The sequence below is a fragment of the Dendronephthya gigantea genome, unplaced genomic scaffold, assembly GCF_004324835.1.
Source record: "Dendronephthya gigantea isolate DGI-Jeju-01 unplaced genomic scaffold, DenGig_1.0 000187F, whole genome shotgun sequence".
NCBI lineage: Eukaryota > Metazoa > Cnidaria > Anthozoa > Malacalcyonacea > Nephtheidae > Dendronephthya > Dendronephthya gigantea.
Genome location: NW_021163197.1, coordinates 164339 through 186363, shown reverse-complemented (window position 1 = coordinate 186363; position 22025 = coordinate 164339). Strand labels below are relative to the sequence as shown.

The 22025-nt window shown below is 37.3% G+C and overlaps 1 protein-coding gene across 1 annotated transcript; it reads left to right on the top strand.

Moving 5' to 3' along the window:
* The first annotated feature begins 6185 nt into the window (after window positions 1-6185).
* LOC114538524 (phthiocerol/phenolphthiocerol synthesis polyketide synthase type I PpsD-like) lies at window positions 6186-21948 on the top strand. Its single transcript, XM_028559693.1, has 11 exons — window positions 6186-9375; window positions 9459-12029; window positions 12602-12880; window positions 13372-13730; window positions 14440-14823; window positions 15842-15977; window positions 17543-17727; window positions 18194-18418; window positions 18995-19301; window positions 20573-20683; window positions 21573-21948. Exons 1-11 carry the CDS (start codon window positions 6186-6188, stop codon window positions 21767-21769), a joined length of 7944 nt encoding a protein of 2647 aa, XP_028415494.1. The 3' UTR covers window positions 21770-21948.
* Window positions 21949-22025: the final 77 nt, after the last annotated feature.

The window sequence follows — 22025 nt, the reverse complement described above, 5'->3', positions numbered from 1 at the left end:
ATGTGAACCGGCTTTCACAAATAATTGTTATTATGAAATATTATAAAGTAAATGTTGTCAATTTACAATAAAAATCATCATTATATAAAAGAATGCTAGCATAATAAATAGGGGAATTGTAGCTTATTGCAATGATAAACTTGTGGGTACGACTCGAGCGACTTCTGCGCGTTCTGGTCAGTCTGCTCATAACACGGAGGACTCGGACACGGAGGATGATTTCCAAATTGCGCAAATTTCGTATGTTTTGAATTTCTTGACATTGTAGAGGTTTCTTCAGCGTTTATTCAACCCAGTCTTCTGCTCCGAGCTATGTATATATAATCGAAATCTCGATTCGCGTCTGTTTCTCCGATGGATGTCTGTCCATTTTCCGGGGCAAAATGTCATCATTAAGTCGCATTTAAAATTTGAGGTGTGGGCAAAATATTCTATATGGGTATATTGCAATTGTTATTAAATTGTGGGAGGGCGAAAAATTATTACAGCAGATCAAATTTTCAGAACAGGGGTATATTTCTTCATACATTATACACATATTTATACAACATATATACATCAAGGCGATTATATAACGTTTATTGTTCAATCTGAGAGGAGTGCATATTCCTGATTTCATCGGCTACATGCCTTCTCATGGCAATAAACTTTTATTACTAGCTATAGCCTTATGGTTCTTATATGACTTAATTTATAGCAAAAAAATACTGCATGAATATACACGCAAGTGAACGAATATTGCAACTCTATATACTCGTATACATGTATACACAGTAATTAACGCAGGTCAGAACAGAAGATCGACAGAACGGGGGACATTTCTTTCTGCTTGTGTGCAAACACATCAAAGGGGTTGAACTTTTATTGTTCAGTCTAGAGGCGCGTTTTCATGAATTTATCGGCAATAACCTATGATTATTGTAATATAGTAATTATACAACTTTCACGGTAGTTGACAAGTCAAAGTATTGCAATTGTTCATGCACGATCAAACAGGATATCGAAAGTTTCAGAACAGCGAAATTTTTTATTCCGCTTTTGTCCAAAGTAACTCAGATACACGCATATACATCGAGGCGACCAGGGGAGTGCTCTCATGACATGAGTTTATCGGCTATATATGGTTCTCATATGAACATATACCCCTTACGAAAATTCCCAATAGGATCTTATAGGAATTCCTATAGGAATCTAAAATTCTTACAGGAAAATTTATTCACATTCAAATTCCTATAGGAATTCCTATGGCAAAACCTAATGGAATCGGAATAAGCCTATATTATTATTTCCTATAGGAAATCCTAGGTAAAAAAATGGGTACTGCTAAAATAAAATTTTTAGGCCTGCTAGTGTAAGAAAGGTAACTCGAGCAATTTAATATGTTGCCTAAATATTATGAAACCGGTAATTTTGCCATATTGATAAAGCAATTTTATTGAAATGTTCTGCCTGAAAGAAGCAAGTAAACCTGGCTTGACATCAAGGCAATGAACTTTTGACAGGATAACTAATTCTTCTTTTTGGGGCTATGAACATAAATCCAGTTTTCAATATTATACAAGCTTTTGGAATAATGAACAACAATTTATTATTGTTTATATATGTTCAAAAGCTTTTCCTTCATCCTTTTCGTCCGGCTAAACGTCCGAACATCGTTTGCAAGAAGCTGTGGCAAACCTCGTCATTATCTATTTTTTTCAAAAACATCTGCTTTTGCTGGCGTAAAAAAACTACAGAATCCCATGAATTATATTTGTAAATTATTTCTTGCCTTCACAAAATTTTACGACTCAATTGCTTATTATATGATACAACAGCATAGCTATCATACCTTATATACCTTATATACTTTTGCAGCAACTTCCATAGGCGTACGGGCGTAACTTATTTTGGAGGGGAAAAAATCGCCCGAATTTTTGAATTGTACAATGTCCCGAATTTTAACTTTTACCAGATTTGTAACAATAAACTTGGCAAAGCGGCGGATGTGCTGTCAGGAAAGTGTAACAAAAATGGGCAAACAAAATTTTGTTCTAAAACTATCAATAAAATAGAGATAATATGTAGCTAAACGTCCCTGTCGAGTTAGCTGTAGCAAAAAAACATATGCTTCCCTACTATCAAACGCGTACGTCAAATGGGCGATGTATTAATATGGCATTTGTACTTATGCAATATGACATCGTGGCGAACAACATTTAACCTGTTTTTTTCCAATTAATTAAACTCCCTAATTTTCCTTTTAGCGCGAAGAATTAACTACATGCAGTAATAGCATTGTCAAGCACTGTTTAGACTACACACAATTTATTGCCACAGCATGCCGGATAAAATAGGTCATCCCGTGACAAGTTTTTTTTGGTGTTGAGGAGTTTTTTTTTTGTGTTGAGGCTAACAATACAAAGGCCAGGCACAAATAAAATTGGCGCTGGTTCCCTTTTTAGACTAGCATGCATCAGGCTAATTTTAGACGTGCCGTTGCGATAAATTAAGTGTAGTGATATTTTTCTTGCCCGCCATCACAATGCAGTGTCTCTCGTCTGCGCCGCTTACTTGTTATAATTGTGACGTAAGCCAATAAAGACAGACAATAAAGCTGGTCGATATCAATGACTCACCCGTACACTCCTGTCATCATTTTCAGAAAATTGCCAATCGCCTTAAAAAATTTTTGATGAAGTTCTCGTTGAAAGATTTGAAAAAATCACATCTTTAGCATAATTTAGTGTGTTCCAGAACACACCTTGCACCGCCTAGCGGTGTGTGTCTCAAAACACACCTTAGTGTGTTCCAAAACACACCTTTTGCGAAATGCACCTTGTGGTGTGTCAAATTCTGGACAAGCAAGAAACACACCTTAAGGTGTATTTTGGGACGCACCTGGCTGTGTCGGGAAACACACCATAATACATGTCGTATCTTGGACAAAAAAGGTGTGTATATGCACATAACTTAGAAAGACAATACGGATCTGTCGTTTATAATAAAAAAAACGTGTCCCATATATTCTTTAAGGGAAAAGGTCAGGCGCCTTCTCAAAAGGGATATGACTGCCGAAATTAATCTTCCTGATATTACAAGAAGAATGCGAGAAAGTCTAAGTTGTTCGCAATAATTAACGAAACATGTTCATTTGCGTATTAGTTCAGGGAAATGCGATAATTTAGTCTCTCTTCTTATGATATAATGAGAGAATAAAAATATGTCAATGGAATCTGAATGCCAATAAATCGTAATATAAACTCACACATTTTCTAAATTAGGTCCCAACCTTCAGAATCGCGCGCGTAAATAAAGGTTTCAAAATTGTGACCCTAAAGCGTGTACGGCATGTACAGGGGTTTTATAGAAATACGTGGTAGAGAAAACCCCGATTTTTTGTATCATAGGTCACATAAAACAAAATATAACGACCTGGAAACCACAGACAATATAAACTTTGACCTTTGATAGTAATAATATTTTAAGGTTATTTTGTCTATATTGTTGACAGCATCAATTCCAAAGAAGGCCACAGCGCCTCCGGTGATAATGGCAGTGCGCATGAAGAATACACTTCTAAGAAAAGTTCAAGCTCTTGCTTCATACCTGCAATTCTACAGAAATGGGCATGGTTACAAAAGATTTGGATCATATTTCTTGAAAAGCTCTTTGAAATATCTGCTATATTTATATCAAAACGACCATTTCACGTAATGTTTTGTTGCCTGTTCGTCACCATTGCCTTAACATGTGGCTTTATAGAAATAGAAGTTGACAATAATGTGAAATATTTGTATCTACCAGAAAACAGTGAAACTTCACAAGATATACGAAGGGCAAGACGTCTAGGATTTGAACTCGAAGTACGACAAGAAGAGGTTATTGTTTTGCCTAAACATGACAAGTCCGTTCTGTCGAAAGAGTGTTTGGCAGAAATGATTGATCTACACAACATCATAATTGGGATAGAGCATTACGGCGAACTTTGTTACAGACCAGTCTCCAATAGCATCTGTTCTTCAATAAATCTTTTAGAAATTTTTGATTATGAAAAGGAGAACCTAGTTGACAATATTACACAACGTATTGAAACCGTACTCCAGAATGACGCCTTTCTTATGTCTAATGGGAGAAGACTATTAGATAATTTTAACCACGTTTTTGGTAATACAGCTTATAATGATTCACTCAATTCCACGAACGCTTTGAGAATGGTTTATTTAATGAGAGAACATGATAGAGGAGAAGAGAGCAGGGAGGAAATCTTGGAGTGGGAAAAGACATTTTTGAATGAAATGTCATCTTTTTCAAAAAATGCCACGTGTATAAATGTTGTTTATGCTGCAGAACGAAGCTTGGACGACTCAGTGTCAGAAAGTACTGGATCTGATATTAAGTTTTTTGCAGTAACATTTACAATCATGGGAATTCTTAGTAGTATTGTGAATGGAAGATGCGCGGACTCTCGTTATGGCCATCAATTGCTAGGATTCAGTGCCCTGTTGTCCATTTATATGGGGGTCACGAGTTCCCTTGGCTTCCTAATGATTGTTGGTGTTCCTTTTATCAGTATGGTTGGGGTTTTACCATTTTTGGTCGTTAGCATTGGCATAGATGATGTTTTCATTATCGTACACGAACTGAATGAGTTAATCCGTCAGAATATACCCGCAATTCATATGCTTAGTGGGACAATGGCTAGAAGTGGTCCAACAATTACCATGACTACTCTCACAGATCTCGTAGCATTTGCCGTGAGTTGTCGTTCCATTTTCCCGTCGATTCGTATTTTCTGCACATACGCAGCTCTTGCAATTTCATCTGTTTTCCTTCTGCTGCTGACATTTTTTGTTGTTTGTATGTGGTTCGATATTAAAAGAATAAACAGTCGACGCCGAGACTTCTTGCCTTGCTTAATGAGTCCCTCTCCCACTGATTGTTGCTTTGGAATTCGTAGAAGTGGATTTGACAAAGTTATGAAAGCATGGGCAAAAATTATAATAACACCTACTGGAAAAGTTTTTGTCGTTTTGGTTTCAATACTTCTCCTTTCTTTTGGGGTTTATGGCGCTCGCAACATCGACGAGAGTTTTAATAGAAAATTGTTAACAACTGAAAATTCATATTACCGAGAATTCCTAAATGTTATAGAAAAAAACTTTCATCTTAATATTGAGGTGAATATCATCTTTGCAGAACAGGATTATCAGTCGAGTGCTGAAATTCAGAAAATATACACCCATGTAGAAAATCTTGCTAGGCGTAATGAAAACTTTGTTGCAGGAAGGAAATCGTGGCTATCTGAGTATATTTCCTGGGCACAGAAAAGAAACATCGAGATTAATAACACGAGAATGTTCTATCATTACCTACAGGAATTCATTTCACTTCCGAAGTATAAACGATTCGCCCAGGATCTTATATTTTCTGAGGATAAAGCTCATTTGAAAGCTTCAAGGCTCTTAATATATTCCAAGGATGATCCGGACTCAACCTTTCAGAGAAATATGATGGTCAGTATTCGAAACGATCTCTTCAATTCCGCGTATGCTCAAGCATTTGCTATTGCCCTGCCTTTCACATACTTTGAACAATATGCATATGTACTGGATGAAACCATTAGAAACTTAATTGTCGCTGGAATTTCAATCCTTTTGATATCGTGCATGTTCCTTAATCACTTTGTCATAATATTTTGTCTCATGTGGGGATTTGTTGCTCTTATAATCGAACTATTTGGTCTGATGTTTATTTGGAATGTCTCCCTAAACTCGCTGTCCATGTTAAATATTGTTATGGCTTTAGGCTTTTCGGTGGATTACAACGCACATGTCGCTTTTCACTTTGTTTCTTCGAAAGCCACTACTCCTGAACTTCGTGTAATCGATGCTCTGAAAAACGTAGGTGGTAGTGTTTTCCTAGGAGGGTTAAGTACATTTCTTGGGATGATGCCAACAGGATTTTCTTCGTCCACAGTATTTCAAACATTTTTCAAGATGTTTGTTGGTATCGTTATTCTTGGTCTAATCCATGGTTTAGTTATTTTACCTGTATACCTGGCTTTATTAGGAAAGCTATTCGACTTTCGTAAAAGTAACGTTGACTCGTCTATCATAAAATGGTTCATCCATACAAAGAAAGACAAATCCGGTAAAAGTAGAAGCGTAGGCTCCAGGTCAGTCCGTAAATCAAAATTTGCTCCAATGTCAATCGTCGGAATCAGCTGCCGATTTCCCGGTGGTGCAAACTCAAAAGATTCGTTTTGGGATATGCTGCTGGAAGGTCGATGTAGCATTGGCTCCTATCCAACGAACAGGCCGGACGCAAGGGAGTTCACAGATACGTATAATTCTGGAAAGAACACGCCAGGGAAACATTATGTTCTTACTGGTTCTTTTCTTGAAAATATTACAGGATTTGATGCTCAGTTTTTCGGAATATCCCCAAGCGAGTGCCGTTCAATGGATCCCCAACAGCGAATACTTCTTCAAGTTGTCTTTGAAGCGATTGAAGACGCTGGCATACGTCTTGAAGAATTACAACAATGTCGAACTGGTGTTTATGTTGGGTCGATGAACACAGAATACGGCGCTCTTGTAATGGATCCGTCAAATATTCGAAAAATCGATCACTTCTCTTCTACTGGCTCTGCCTTGTCAGTAATAGCTAACCGCATTTCTTTTTCGTTGAACCTAACCGGTCCTAGTTTAGCGATGGATACAGCTTGTTCTTCGTCTTTGGTCGCATTGGACATCGCATTTCTACACTTACAAAATGATGAATGTGACGCAGCGATAGTGTGTGCGCCAAACATACTTCTCGTTGGAAATAAATTTCACACGGCATGCTGTAGAACTGGGTTATTAGCCGAAGATGGTCGTTGCAAAAGTTTTGACATAAAAGGAGACGGATATGGGCGGGGTGAAGGTGTGGCCGCAATCATAATTAAACCAACCCAAACAGCTTTAGATGATAGAGATAACATTTATGCGGAAGTTGTAGCGTGTGGTACGAATAACGATGGTCAAACAGCAATCCCAATGACAGCTCCTAGTGAGGTAACACAAGCCGCTTTGTTTGAAAGAGTCCTTCGAGAATCTGGTTTGTCTAAGGACGACATAAGTTACGTGGAAGCACATGGTACTGGTACAGCTGTTGGAGATGTGGTCGAAATGGGATCACTGGCAGACGTTTATGGTAACAGCAGTCTCAGGGTACTTCGTGTAGGATCGGTGAAATCGAACATAAACCATACGGAGTCAACAGCAGGTTTAGCCGGATTAATCAAGGTATGTCTTATGATAAAACATGCTCAATATGTCCCGACTGTTAACGTGCATCAAGTTAAACCGCAGCTTAAAATGTCTGAACGCAAGATGGTAGTTCAAGTGCGTAATGAACCTTGGGAAACTGAAGATAATAAACCAAGAACTGCCGCGGTCTCTTCGTATGGTTTCGGTGGTGCAAATGCCCATGCGATTGTCAGAGAAGTTACTCAGAAGCCAGCGACTATTGTTCCTATGAAAACTTCATGTAACCGAGTTCTGACGCTGTCAGCGGCGTCGAAAGATGCATTGAGAGTAATGGCTAAAAAAGTGTCCCAAATACTTGAGAAGGAGTTTGATGACGTTGAGCTTCTTAAAGATGATCTTTGTTATTCCCTCAATGAGAGGTACACCATGCAATCACACCGCTTGGCGATTAGTTTTTATTCATTGAAAGATGCAGCGAGAGGCTTAGATATGTTTGCCAGCCAGACCAATGGATGGGAAGAGTTAGTTGCTACCGGCGACGTTGTTAAACCACGAAATAAAGTTGTATTCCTCTATGGCGGTCAAGGCACCCAGTGGTATGGTATGGCAAAAGAAATGTTAGTTCACGAGCCAAATTTCAAGGAGAGCATTGCAAAGATTGATGCACTTCTTAAAAAATACAACGCTCCTTGGTCCTTGACTACGGAGCTCAACAAACCCGAGGAAGCCTCCCGACTTGATGAAAACCCAATTGGACAGACGGCATTGTTTGCCTTACACTTTGCTTTAACCGAGCTACTGAATTCATGGGGTATACGACCGTCTGCCGTAGTTGGTCACAGTCTTGGAGAAATATCGGCAGCTTGGGCGTCCGGCGCATTGCCTTTAAATAAAGCATTGCAATTGGTTCTGTTTCGTTCTCAACTTCACGAAAAATGTTCCCCAACAGGCTGTATGGTTGCCATCGGCATGTCAGAAGAAGACGTGCGACGTATGTTGCAAGATCTTCAATTGGAGGATGAAGTTGATGTTGCTGTCGTTAACAGTCCTGGTAATGTTGTATTATCTGGGAACAAAAGATCTTTAGATATTGTTGAAAACCATGTATCAAGTCAAAAAGGAGACATATTTTTGAGGAAACTTACTACAACACGAGCGTACCATAGCCGTGAAATGGATGAAATAAAGCAAGCATACTTTAAACTCACAAGTAAATTCAACGTTCGTCAAACTCAAAGCGATATACCATTTTATTCAACTGTTACTGGCTCCCAGTTATCTGGTCATCTCCTGTCACTCGAGCATTGGTGGTGTAACATTCGTCAAACGGTTCAAATGGAGTCAGCATTGAAAAATATGTTTTCCGATGATCACAACTTCTTCATTGAAATTAATGCAGCGCCTCAGCTTTCGCACCACGTTCGTCGAACTTGGTCTGACAGTCATCAGTCAGGATCTCTGAAATCGAATGACATCGTTGTTGTTCAAACTCTGTCAAAACGATCAGTCGTTGGTCAGCACTTGTCATTTCTTCAAAATTGTGTGGCTCGTCTCTTTGTGAATGGTGTATCACTGTCGTGGAATAAAATACAAGGCTCAGGATCAAAATCATTTTGCCCTCGTCCAACATATCCTTGGCAAGAGAAGGAGTTTTGGTACCGCGATGCGTATCCGCCTGAGTTCGTTACATTCCTCGTGGAGCAAAACACTGATAAAGGAAGCAAGACATCCGCTACTTTTCATCCTCTTTTGGGCAAAACTGTCCCGACAGAAAGATTCACTGGACTACATGCTTGGGAATCTGAAATCAACTTGCACAATGTTTCATTCATCGAAGATCACAAATTCTCTCAATCACCAAACCCGGTGATACCTTCAACGGTTTATATTGAGATGATAGCTGCAATGTCATTGCATTTATCTCCACGGTCACTGCCAGATATACGGAACATTAGCTTTGATCATCTTCTGACCATTTCCAACAACGATTCATACAGGATAAGAACACGTCTTCTACCTGGAAAATCACCGGGTGAAGACAAACCATTTCAGATCACACTTGTAGAAAGCAATGAGGAAGAGATAGTCATCTCTCAAGGTTCCATTCAGCTTGGCATTGATGACGAGCATTCGTCGAAAGGTAACATTTGTCCTGAAGTTTTAACCGACTTGTTTTAAGATACTTTTTTTCGTTTACTTTTGTCTAACGATTTTTCATTTTAGAAGCCTCTCCGGAAGAGAATCTCTACGCCATCGAAGTTCTCAAATCTGCAATGGAAGAATGGTCAAAAGCAGATGTTCAAAAGGTCCGTGAAGATGTGGGTTTCGCATTCGGTCCTCGATTCGATTTGATTAGCCAGGGGTGGTCTAATGGCAGTGAAGCGCTTTCTCTTATCATTCCAACTGAAGAGATCATCAATTCATCTGCATATGTTATGCACCCTTGTGTAATTGATGCATGTTTGCAGACAACCCTTCTATTAAAAAGTATTGCTGGTAAATATGTTCCTAAAGAGATTACCAACATCACAATTTTGCGAAATTCAAGGTGCACTCAACAGTTTTATGCTCAGGCAAAGATCGTAAGTTCTGGAAAAACGCCAACCTACAATATTACCCTTATGGATCAATATGGCCAAGCTGTGATGATTATTGAGAAGTTCATAACGGTGGAAATTCTATTAGACAAAGAGGAAGTAACATTTGATAACGCCACATTCACTTTTGGTTGGCAACAGATGGCGACTGGATCTTTAAGAGGTGGTCAGGACTACATTTGGCTTATTCTGAGAGACCAAAGCGAGTTTGCTGAACGTTTTACACAACATATTCCCCAATGCGATTCTGTTCACTTTTTTGATGCTCATGATACCTCAGATAAATGTCGTGACGCGTTTTCTCATGCACTAGATGAACTACTTGGGAAGATAAAAGGCAATGAAAAGTGGCGTGTGATCAATTTCTGGCCTGTGGATGCGAGCAAATTTGACGCGGATGCAAACAATTTTGGCATTGTCCACAGTCTTGCGTTCGAGAGTTGTCTTTCAATTTCTCAAGAAATTTTAAAAAGAGAGGCTCTACTCGAAAATATTCATCTCACTTTTGTCACATCAGGAGTGGTTTCAATTCCTGATTACCATCAAACTCCAACCAGCACATTTCCATGGTCTGCCTCTGTCCTCGGATTCAGAAGAACCTTCTCACAAGAAATCGCTGTCCCTGCTGCCTCAGTAATCGATTTGCCTGCCAAGCCTACCGACGAAGATTTTCATGCAATGTTACAAGAGTTTGAAAACACTGTGCTGGAAGAAGAAATTGCTTTTCGAAATGGTGTACGGTATGTCAATCGTATTAAGACGTTTGACCCTGGCGAGACTAAAATTACGAAACGAGAATCGCCCTTCTATAAAGATGGGACAAGAAAGCAGGTCACGATGGCAAATATATCAGGTCAGTTGTTCCTACAGAAAGGGGCGGAGTGGGTTACAGAAAAAATGCAAATTGAAATCCACTCTGTCTGCCCTATCCTTCACGAACGTTGGGAGAATCTGAGAATGAATGATCGTGTTTCAATAAGTGGAAAAGTATGTAATGGACACAAGGAAAACCACGGCTCCTTTGTTGTTGGTGTATGTAAAGTCAGCGATCTTGGAAGTTTCGTTGCCGCAGAGAAGTGCTCTTTCACAGAGATGAATGTCGATTTTACAGCACAACAAGCTGCGTCGATTGGATTCCCAATGGCAATGTCCTACCATATTATCGCAAATATTCTTCGTGATTTGGAAGGGGAAATAAATGTCCTTTTCTATCACCAAAATGAAGTAGTGTGTTTCATCTTCGCTTGCGTCGCAGCCTCCATGGATAAGAAGGTTGTGTGTCTTGTGGAAAATAAATCAAGTAAAAACAGAATAAAGCAATTCGGAAAACTCTTGGTTATAACAAAGGAGGAAATAACAAGATCAGTACAAATGGATGTTTGTCTCGGGGAATTAGATGCCGTTTGCCTTCTCAGTAGAATCGGTACTTACGTCACACGTCAAATAGTGAAACATCTGAAACCAAAAGGTACTGTAATTTCAAGTACTCTCAATGGTGTAAAAACTGTGACGCTTAACCCCTGGATTCACATGAATGATGTCCGCTTTATTTTGACCAGTTTACAAAACATCACTGAAAACTCTGGGAATTTTTCAGAATTATTGCACTCGTGTTGTTCAGTTCTGAAATCGAAAGGACTCTGGAAAAACCTTTTGAGTATACCTCAAGAAGCTTCCAGCATATACGAAGTTACGGTGTTCCGCGATGAATCTAATAAGCAATGCATAGAGAAAGCGTCTGATGTTGAAAGCAAGAAGGAATTTGGTTTAAAAACAGTTTCTCTAAAACCTACGACTATTCCTGATCAAGTTGATTTTTACAGTTTACCGCTTGACGACAATGGTTTAAAAAAAGATCGCACTTACCTTGTCATTGGAGGTGTCCGTGGTTTTGGATTCGAGGTCGCAAGATGGATGGTTGAAAATGGGGCGAAAACAGTCGTGTGTACAGCTCGCTCAGCGCCAAGTGAAGAAAAGATAGCGGAGGTCCAACGTTTGGAGAAGAAAACGGCATCTCGTATAATTCTACGCCAAGCAGACGTGACATCATGGAAAGAAATGGATGTAATAAAGAGTGAACTAGAAAGATTGCCTTCAGTAGCCGGAATAGTGTTTACTGCTATGGTATTAGTTGATCAATTGCTTATTAAGGCTGACCTAAAGACATGCAGAAAAGTTGTGGGAACTAAAATACAAGGTTCGACATGCATACATTTTTTGTGACAATTTAGACTGCTAAACGTCAGAATTTGTTCTAGAAACCTCACTGAAATTCACTACTGGTATCAGGAATTCATGATGTATTTCAAATTTTACGATTAGATTATTTTCTCAGCTTAAATTATTTTCAAAATTTTCCACTAAAAATGAAGCCGGTATTTTACTTTTTCTCGAGTACTTAAGATGGTCGTGTGAACGCAATATAATGACGTTTCATGGCCATTATGGTAAAACGCCTGAGTTGTATTTATAACATAAAAGCTGTAAAACACACCAACATTAACTTGAGTCCACATTTTACTAAGCAAGCAAGTAGTAAATGTTTTATTTTGCATAGTTCGAATCATAGTTTGAGTCTATAAAATATTTCTGAGATTAAACATGCGATTGTGGTCAAAACCATGGGCTACTCTAGCTGTTCCCTGTTAAATGGAATGTTTAATTTTCCAATGTTAAATGTTTAATATTGAGTTCTGAACATACAACTGTTCAAAAGTTTTAGCAAAGCAACTTTCTTATTTCCTACAAAATTTTACTTCTTTTAAATAGGAAGTGTTATTCTTCACCAACTCAGTCTTTCGATGGATCTAGATTTCTTCATTATGTTTTCCTCAATATCCGGGGTTCTTGGTAATGCTGGCCAAGTATCTTACGCTGCAGCTAACTCCTTTTTGGATCAACTGTGCGAATATCGTCGAAACACACTTGGACTGCCTGCCTTGTCTATTAACTGGGGGCCGATTAGTGGCGTTGGGGTGCTGGAGAGAAAAAATAATATTACATCCATCCTAGAAACGTACGGATTAACCCCCCTTCGTTATTCAAAAGGTATTTAGTGAAAATAGACAAATGCAGAAATATGTGTGCAGCCAGCTAAGGCCCAGCTAAGTTCATTCAGCATTTAATTTAATTTTGAAACGAAATACGACGCAGTAAGTCGCTATTTTAGGGCTATTCCCCATTCTTTTAACATGACATCGCCAGAATTTATAGGTATATATATATATATATATTGTTTGTCAATGAATGTTCTCCGGATTTAAAATTGTTTTTTATTGAGCTTTCGACTCGGTACTTCGAGTCTTCTTCACAATATCTAAATCATTTACATGTGTATAGCTTTATATATTTAAGTTTCGCTTTATTTATATATATATATATATATATATATATATATATATATATATATATATATATATATATATATATATTAGTTCCAACTATTTTTCATATAATATATATAGGTTTCGAAAAAAAAACGGCTCCGGGATAAATACTGCTATGGCTGTGTTTTATTTTCCAAAATTTTACCTTTTTAGCAATTGAATTCATGCAGGCTATTATTCTTCAAAATTTTAACGAAGCTCAAGTCTGTGTATGTCCTGTGAATTGGCAAGTTTATCTTAAGAAAAATACTTCCCCAAGATTGCAACAGAAGCGAGATGAAACCATGGTGGTTGCTGACGATGTTATGAAGTTGGAAGACCTAGCACTACAGCCGCTAGAGTTTAGAGTTAATTACGTTCAAGATTTTGTTAAACGTCTGCTCAGCTCATGGTCGGGAAGTGAAATTTCAGAACTAGACCTAAACATGGCACTCCACAAGTATGGCATCGATTCCATTGCCGCGACAAACATGAAACTTCGAATTAAAAGTAGCATTGGTGCAAACTTTGAAGTAAGTTTTTTGTACTATAAGTGAGAGTAGAGCTCAACAACATCAAACTTCTAAAGTAGCTATATTATATATGGCAGCCCTATTAAGCAGAAGAGGCGCATGTTAAATCATAATTGTATATAATTAGTGCAATTTCTTAATTAAAATTAAAATTATTGTAGGGGCCACAATAACATAATAGGAGTAGTCTAAGAAGAGCATGCACTGAAAAAAATATAAGCATGATATCGATCAAGTAGATACAGCTATCATATGAATCAATACCGCCACTAATTCTTTTATTAAATTTATGGGAGTATCAGGTTTAAATGTTTAATATATTTAGCCATTGTTAATCTTTGACGAAAGTATAACAGAGTGCTATGTGTATCATCTGTCAATTTTCGAGTTTTAAACCGTGACACGTGCAAGTACTTATCAATACGAATATCGATAGCTTACTAACTTTTCTGCCTAAGTCAGATTTTGTCAGAAATAAGTCTTTGCTTCACTCTTACATCCATTGTTAGCAATTTAAACTAAATTGATTTCTCACTACTTGCAAAAGTTTATTCAGGCAGAAACTGAGTTAGTAAGCTATCGATATGTAAATCAATATTATTTGTCGGGTTCATATTCAAACCCAAATCTCTATGTATAAAGAACCATATATAGTCAGTTTATAATCATCATAAAAACTTATTGTCATGATCATTTTTTTATCATTTAGACGTTCTATTTTGTCCAACCAAAAGTTAATGGTCTAACAATCGTGAATGATATCCTGGAACAAATCGACAATATCAATACGAAGAGTTTAAAGAATGGATCTGAAGGAAAGGTCAATCAAAGGAAAAACAGTTTGCCAGATAACAAAGGGAAAGATTTCTCATCATACGCAGGTGAAAATATTCTCTCACCAGAATTTACCTCTGTTTCCGACGTTAACAATGAAAATGAACTGGAGCTGATATCCGTTGAAAAACCATCGAACCCCGAGAAAGTAATCCCGCTCTATACTCCTGAAAATGCTTTCGTCAAAGTTTTTATGGTTCATGCCAGCCAAAAGACAGCGCTTGCTTTGGCATCATTTGCCCAAGGTTTTCAAAAACAGGTAATATACTTATAGATAATGATAGTGTAATTAGATCATAATTTTCAACAAAAAATAGCATGATGGCAATAGACATTGTGCATAATGACGTTATAAGCTGTGACGCCTGCAAGAAATTTGGTTGTGGTAATCAAGACAAGATTTTTGAAGTCGAATTTACCGACAATAAGATCTTTTCAAATTCTTCATATAACCTTTTCTCTTTTGCTGAATTTGACGCTTCGATGTCTAGTTAGTCACAGCTTTTTCAAGTCTCACGACGTCTGATTAATCAGAAACGACCATGTCAGATAATCACGGCGTGATCGTTAACTACCGAAGAGTTGTGTAGTAAAAGCTCGCGTAGTTTGTATTTAGCTGTTAGCTTTACCGAGTGGTTTTGTCATAGCTATGTGCGGCAGAAAAACCCAGTGTACAGTACTGTCCAGAAATAACCTAATGACTGCGGTTGCGGTTCGGTTGTTGTCAACCAGAACTGAACCGCAGACGCCCAGAGGGGGAAAAATACGATCGCGATTGCCGTTCGCTTCCGAACGGAATGTTATGAACTGCTGAGAACGGAAAGACAATATTCAAATCGACAACATCTTAAAAAATGTCTGTCAGACCGAGGTTCGACCGAGGTTCAACGTCAGTCTCATCACGGTTCGACCTCGGTTCAAACGCGATCAGACCACTGGATCAGACCGAGGTTTGACCTAGGCTAATTAAGTGGTTAACCGCGGTTTTTGTTAGGTTGTTTCTGAACAGCACTGCATGGTTTGTGAGCATATGTTAGTTGTGTATTAATTCCTTGGAGGTTTCCTATTTCGTTAATCATATATCATTGGATGCTGAAAGGGTGAAAAATTACAGATATTTCATTAATTATAGTGAAGTGCAATAAGAGTGATCATTCTCTTGGTCTCATTGCTCTTAGTTCTCCCTTATTGATTGCCATACAAATTGCGTTATTAGTCTGCGTTGTTTGTGTTTAAATACAATGAAGTATATTTATTCGTTCAAATTTCTGTTTCAGGTCCACATTGCATTATACGGTATCGGAGTGGATGACACGTCATTTCAGAAGAGTGACTATGGAACAGTGCTGACACTCGCACAACGATATGTAGATTTAATCAAAAAGATCCAACCAAGCGGTCCATTTTACCTCGGTAGAGTTATTAGTTATTATTATTTACTTTTTTGTAAACTCGTATTCTGATTGGTCGATTTCTACCACGTGAGGGAATTTTATATAGCAACAACGCCACTGCAGCGCCATTATAAAATTTATTGCATTCGCAAAATGACAGTAATTAATACGAAAAAAAGGAAAAATTTGCCGAGCTTAGCGACGACGAAATCGAGAAAATCATAAATGAATCCACGCTTAAAAATACAAAACCGCATGGGGTGTTTCCGTATTTAAAGGTAAGAATGTGTTATTTATTTATGTTTAAAAATGATATAAAGTAGCGAAAAGAAAACATGAATATTTTTGCTTTACGATTTAATTAACAGATTGGCTATCAAGTAAATAACCTTGCTCAAGAAACTTTGGAACGTTCTTCCCCTGACATTCTTTGCTAGAGACTAAAGAAGTTACATCAAGGGCTGAAAAATCGCCCAAATATCCCTGCTGTCTTCACACACCTGTCGATTCGTGCAGCACTCGACCGATATCTTTCCTCATTGCCAGATTTCAGCATCTGGTTCGAAAACAGCCCACTTGGTGTAAACAGCATATCAACTATGATGAAAAAAATTTCAGTCAATCCGAATTTAAGCCACGTTTTCAGCAACTATTGCGTGAGGTCGAGCACCATTACTGCTTTGGACGTCGCGGGTTTATCTATTCACAGAATCATGCAAACTCTGGCCACCGTAATGAAGCTAGCAAGTCGGGAATTTTAGTGTGAGAAGAAAACCTTGGATAAAGAATCTTCTAATATTCTTGCATGATTTGGGAACGAATTACAAGTACAAATAAGACAAACAGAATTGCGACGTTCGGGAGAGCCATATAGCGAGAGCAAGACTTGCAGGAGTCTTGAAAGGAGACTTGCAAAACAACTTTGTCGCCAACGTGAATCAGTCCCCGACACTAAATTTTCTTCGCAATGCAGCATTCATCAGCTGCAACGTCACATTTAATATTGTCAAACAGTAGAAAGTTTGTTTATGCAACCGAAGTAAATATACAATAAAAATGTTTCGGTTGTAGTGGATATTCGGATCAGAAAAAAAATGTTTATCTCTGTTAAAAGTATAATTTTGTGGCTTATATGGCTTACTTAATTTGTTAATTCTTGTGGAAATTGACGGTAAGATATAAAATTTATAAAAAAATACTAATAAACTCTTTTAAATTTGAAAACATGCATTACATTACCTTCGTTTTTTGATACTTCTTTAACCGACAAAAGTCTTTATGCGTGTACTCAAAATGAATAGTAAAAAAATTAAAACTCTCTTTGTTCGTGCGTTATCGGGCTTTACATGCAATCGTTCGTAAACAAGGAACTCGATGCTCAATACTTCGGTATTGTACTTTTCGCTGCTTGTTTACGAACTCGTGCATGTAAAAACGATAACGCCCTGCCCTCACATACAGAGTGCTTAACATGTCAAAGTGGCTGACGTGCTAGCATATTTCTATGTTCATATAGTTTTTTGTTCACAGTTAATGAATTATATTAATCATATATTTGTATAACGATATATAACATGTTTTTAGCTGGTTACTCCTTTGGTGGTCTGTTGGCTTACGAAATGGCAAGTGAACTGAAACGAAGTAATGAAACTGCTGCGATAGTCTTCATGGTGGATACGTTTTCGTGGCATCCAAAAGCTTTAACAAACTGCAACGAATTTATGAGAAAGTCAACAGAGTATAATTTGAAGATAACTGAAAAAATTGTGGTATGTAGCTATCTAGTTGGATAATTAGCTCGATAATCGACTGACTTTTCACCAACTGATAAAATGAGTGTATAAGTTTGGCAACGCCACAACAATGAAACATATGATAAATCTTAATACATTTATCTAATATGCTCCATAATGTAGTCAACCAGACGATTAAGTCAGCTACTATATGCAAATTATAGCTTATTATTCAAAGTTTCAACTTCAAGACTGGGAATGCATCCTATAGAAAAATTGCGAATGATAAGAACTGATAGGAAGAACCTACCTAACCTGGTTAGGTAATAGCTTTAACACCAATTTGAAGTCGAACTCTAAACATGCATGTACAATTACTGATGTTTATTATTATTAACTTTTAAACGCAGCAGTAAAGACTTTTTCCTCCCACACATGTACAGCATGAGCAAAAGATTCCATGCTTTTCTTCACATCTTCTACAATACACACTATTATTTAGACAAGACAACTAATCGAGAAAATGGCGTTTGTTGAACTGGGTATAAATAAACATGAGCTCGATAACTTTTATGAAGAATTAAAAGACGAAGATGAAGTCGTTTCTGCTTTGGAGGATCAAGCGGCTGTAAAGAACCTAGTGTTTCCCTTGAAAGAGAAGGTTGACACAGTTCAGTATGAACTCAGATCCGCCGCTACGGCCTACTTAGATTGGCAGCCTTCTAAGGTATGAATTCTCATTTGTTAATTGCGCTATTTTTATTCTGATTGTCACATTAAATGCTCATAAAATAATCACCAGGCTTGAGCAGGTTGTAATCATGCACTACTCATTGTTCAATGAGACACAAGGTTATTGGTCGACCTTTCGATTGAGTTTAATTAGTTATGTGGCATTTGTGGTGAGTGTGACAACTGCATGTTAAAACAATGGTTGCACGACATTTATAAATTTCTACCCGCAAAATATCACCGCGCGCCATGCATATTTACCTTGTAATATACTTGTAATATAAATGTACAGTGAGTAGGTTTATAAAGTTTGTACGGTTGTACCAACAAACCTATACCAAGACGATCTTCCTGAATTTTCATACATTTTGATTTGGTTTACCCTCTTAGTAGTATATATAGTCATAGGACCTAAAAAACGAAACCCGCATGCATGAATATATTTAAATAGCTAATTAATCAATATAATGCGACCATTTATCACAATAGTTTAGTCAGCGCCTGTGGTTTCATCCTTTTTTTGTTGTGTAATTCAAGGCTAAACAAGTTAAATATATAAATTTCTCTAAAGAGATGCTACGAAGGGGCATTAATATACGTATGCTCTGATGAGACGAAGACATTCTCCCTTTCCACGCCAGCGGTATGGAAAACGTTAGTTGAGAGAATGGATTTGCTCTACGTTCCTGGAAGTCATCTAGAGCTACGTGATGAGACTCGAGGAGAAATATGTGGATCAATGTTGATGACAGCCGCAGCAATGGCGTATCTGTCAAAATTTCCCTACCACAATTTCCAGGCAGTGAGATCAAGGCGTCAAGAGCGACTGGTGGAATCTCTAAAGCGGGGAATCGAAATTTCGATGCTGTCAAATCCAAGTAGGAAAAATTACTGTTGTTTACCTACAATTATAACTATTGCGTTGCGATTTGCATCAGCTAATGCAGCGTTGTAACGCACCAGTTAGGCAATACTCTGCAGGTTGTGCAGTCACCTATCTTCTGTTGGTGGCTTAAACAACGTTAACCCTTACTTCCGTTGTATGTCTATGGTTTAGCGTTTCATGTGGATTGCGAATTTCGAGATTTTTTGCAATTTGTAAGCTAAAGTTCAGAATTGAACTGCATGTATCCTTTACAGATGGCTAAATTCTTTCTTCGATTTGAAATAAGCCAGATTGTTTGAGTTGGAATGAGCATTGCCAACTGCTATTTCGATGAATGAATATAATTTCAAATCACATTATAGTAAACATGATAATTATACAGTTAAACATAATGCTTCTCGAAAACTGCTATTATCAGAGCAATACTCTCAAAGTGTTTGAGGACTTCAAGAAAATAATACAGATACAAAACTTAAAAATTACATCGTGCTAAGATAATTTTGTTATGTTTAAAAGTTGGTCATCAAAATGCTTTTTTATTGGTCAAATAAATTCTGCATCAAATTCGAACTCGTCAAATATGCAACACATCCATTACACATTCTTAAACTAAGCTGTTTCCGAAGATGTAGAGACATGGAACTCAAGCGAGGCTTGGACTCCTTCCAATCCTAACCAATACCTATACAGGCCACATACAAAAATAAAATATGGAAAGGTATATTAATAAAACATCCTCCAATCTTGCTACTGCATGAAAAACGGCGCAGTTTAGCTTGAAATGACGGTCATCTTTAAGAGAGGATTGGGAAGTCGGGGACCATCCCATTTTAACAACATAATACATTATTTAAATTTTGAAATACAGGGTGCATAAAAAATGCAACCACTTATTTTCAATAATAAAAGATCGTAGGCCCCTAGGAAGTATTAAGGTTGCGTTTTTTACACCCTGTATATAAACGAGATCGAGTACACAATATATGCGTACATACGATTATAGTTTTGATCGAGCATACGAAATATGCATGCATATAAAGTCGTGATTATAGTCGCGATTTATTTCGATTAAGATTGGGGTGCACGAGGGAATAAGTCTTGCGAAAAAACTCGCTAAAAAACCCCAGACCGAAATAAAACTCTCTTTTAGTAGCTTAGCTGGTGTAACTATGTGTTTCAAAGTCCAATTTAACCAACCTTTCATGTACGCAGTTAATCGATAATCTGCTTTATATATAAATTCTATAATTTGCATATATATAGGTTCGTCAAAATGGATAAAAGGCACTCTTTTTTTGGATTTACAAGAAACAGTATACAGTTTTAGACATCAGTCTTTTGGATTTGCCCAGACGCATAACATGTCTATCAAAGGTAAGCCTTCGATATATAGAGTGGAAGAATGAAAGAATGCATGGTGCATTAAAAAAAGTTGCGCGTTCTCGATCGTTCGTGAAGAGAAGTAACGGTTTTTTCGTTGGATTTCCGTTTGATTTTTAAAATAGAAAAAAATCAAAATGCCTCCTCAGTTTTCATGCCTTGTTTTTTCCTCATCCGACTATATTTTAGAAAGAGAGTAGTGTTTCCCAAGCGATAAACCTAAAATAAAATGTATAGACAAAATTTGAAATGATGTCGAGCAGCGCTATAGCATTGCGGCGGCAGCGATGCAGAGATGTTCGGTTTCATTTTACTGTCGAATTAGAGAGTTATAGACTATTCTTTGTTTTATTTTTTCGAACAGATCCAACGACAGCGTATTTGTTTTGTTCTAAAGATTTATTCGCAAACTTTTAAATTTTATGTCTTAAAATATGAGGGTCAAATGATTTTTACGATAAATTAAAGTGAATTCTATAGCAAATTAAACAAATGAGCTGGAGGTTTTGATTGTTTATGTTTTGGTCGCCGTTGCTGAGTCTGACTACAACGCTGAGTTTAACTACAAATTATATAACACCACCGAATTCAGTAAAAAAATAAATACGTTATTTACCGTTTTGGTCGGTCCGGATATAGATCCCGGAGATAGCTAAATATTTCCCCTGGGTCTTTAAAACGTCCCTCGGCTTGCGGCCCATATAGAATTTTTTTTTCTATCCGGACATCGCAGCTGGCAATAAACATATAATTATTTATATCAATAAACACCCCTCTAGATCTCTTTTTCGTCTAGATATATCCCTAAATGTTCACCATATGTCTAACTTACAACTTGACGTTAAATAAATATGAGAAGATCAATAATAATTTTACTCTTAAGACTTGACGAACATTGTTCCTGGAAGGCACGTTGATATAATCCAGAAATACCATGGAAACAAATCTTACGTTGATTTGCTGACTTGTATGCTAACGAAAAAAAGCGGTGTTCAGACGTTCCGATCCATGGATTGGCAGCGACTCAAACTATTGATGGATGGTTTTGAAGCACATTTTGGGATACCTTTTATGCAGTGATAGGAAATTTTAGAGATTACAGACAATAAGGATGTCTTGAAGTCGATAAGATGTTAATATAAGTCGGAACTTATATACTGCTCTGTTTTGTTTAACTTTTGTTTTAGAATATAGTACATGATTTATATAATGCATGCTTATTATCATGATGATCATTATCTCAAAACTCTAATTAAGTTTGAAATTAATAAGTATATACAGGGTGTCCCAAAAAAAAACGCAACCACTTAAATATGCAAGAATATTAATATTGTTC

What these genes read in the sequence shown, in the direction of transcription:
- LOC114538524 (XM_028559693.1), top strand. Translation starts at nt 6,186, where the DNA reads ATGTCAATCGTCGGAATCAGCTGCCGATTTCCCGGTGGTGCAAACTCA. An exon ending in TGACGAGCATTCGTCGAAAG is followed by an intron (nt 9,376 to 9,458) that starts GTAACATTTGTC and finishes TTTTCATTTTAG; the next exon opens with AAGCCTCTCCGGAAGAGAAT. An exon ending in TTCGATGCTGTCAAATCCAA is followed by an intron (nt 19,302 to 20,572) that starts GTAGGAAAAATT and finishes GCATATATATAG; the next exon opens with GTTCGTCAAAATGGATAAAA.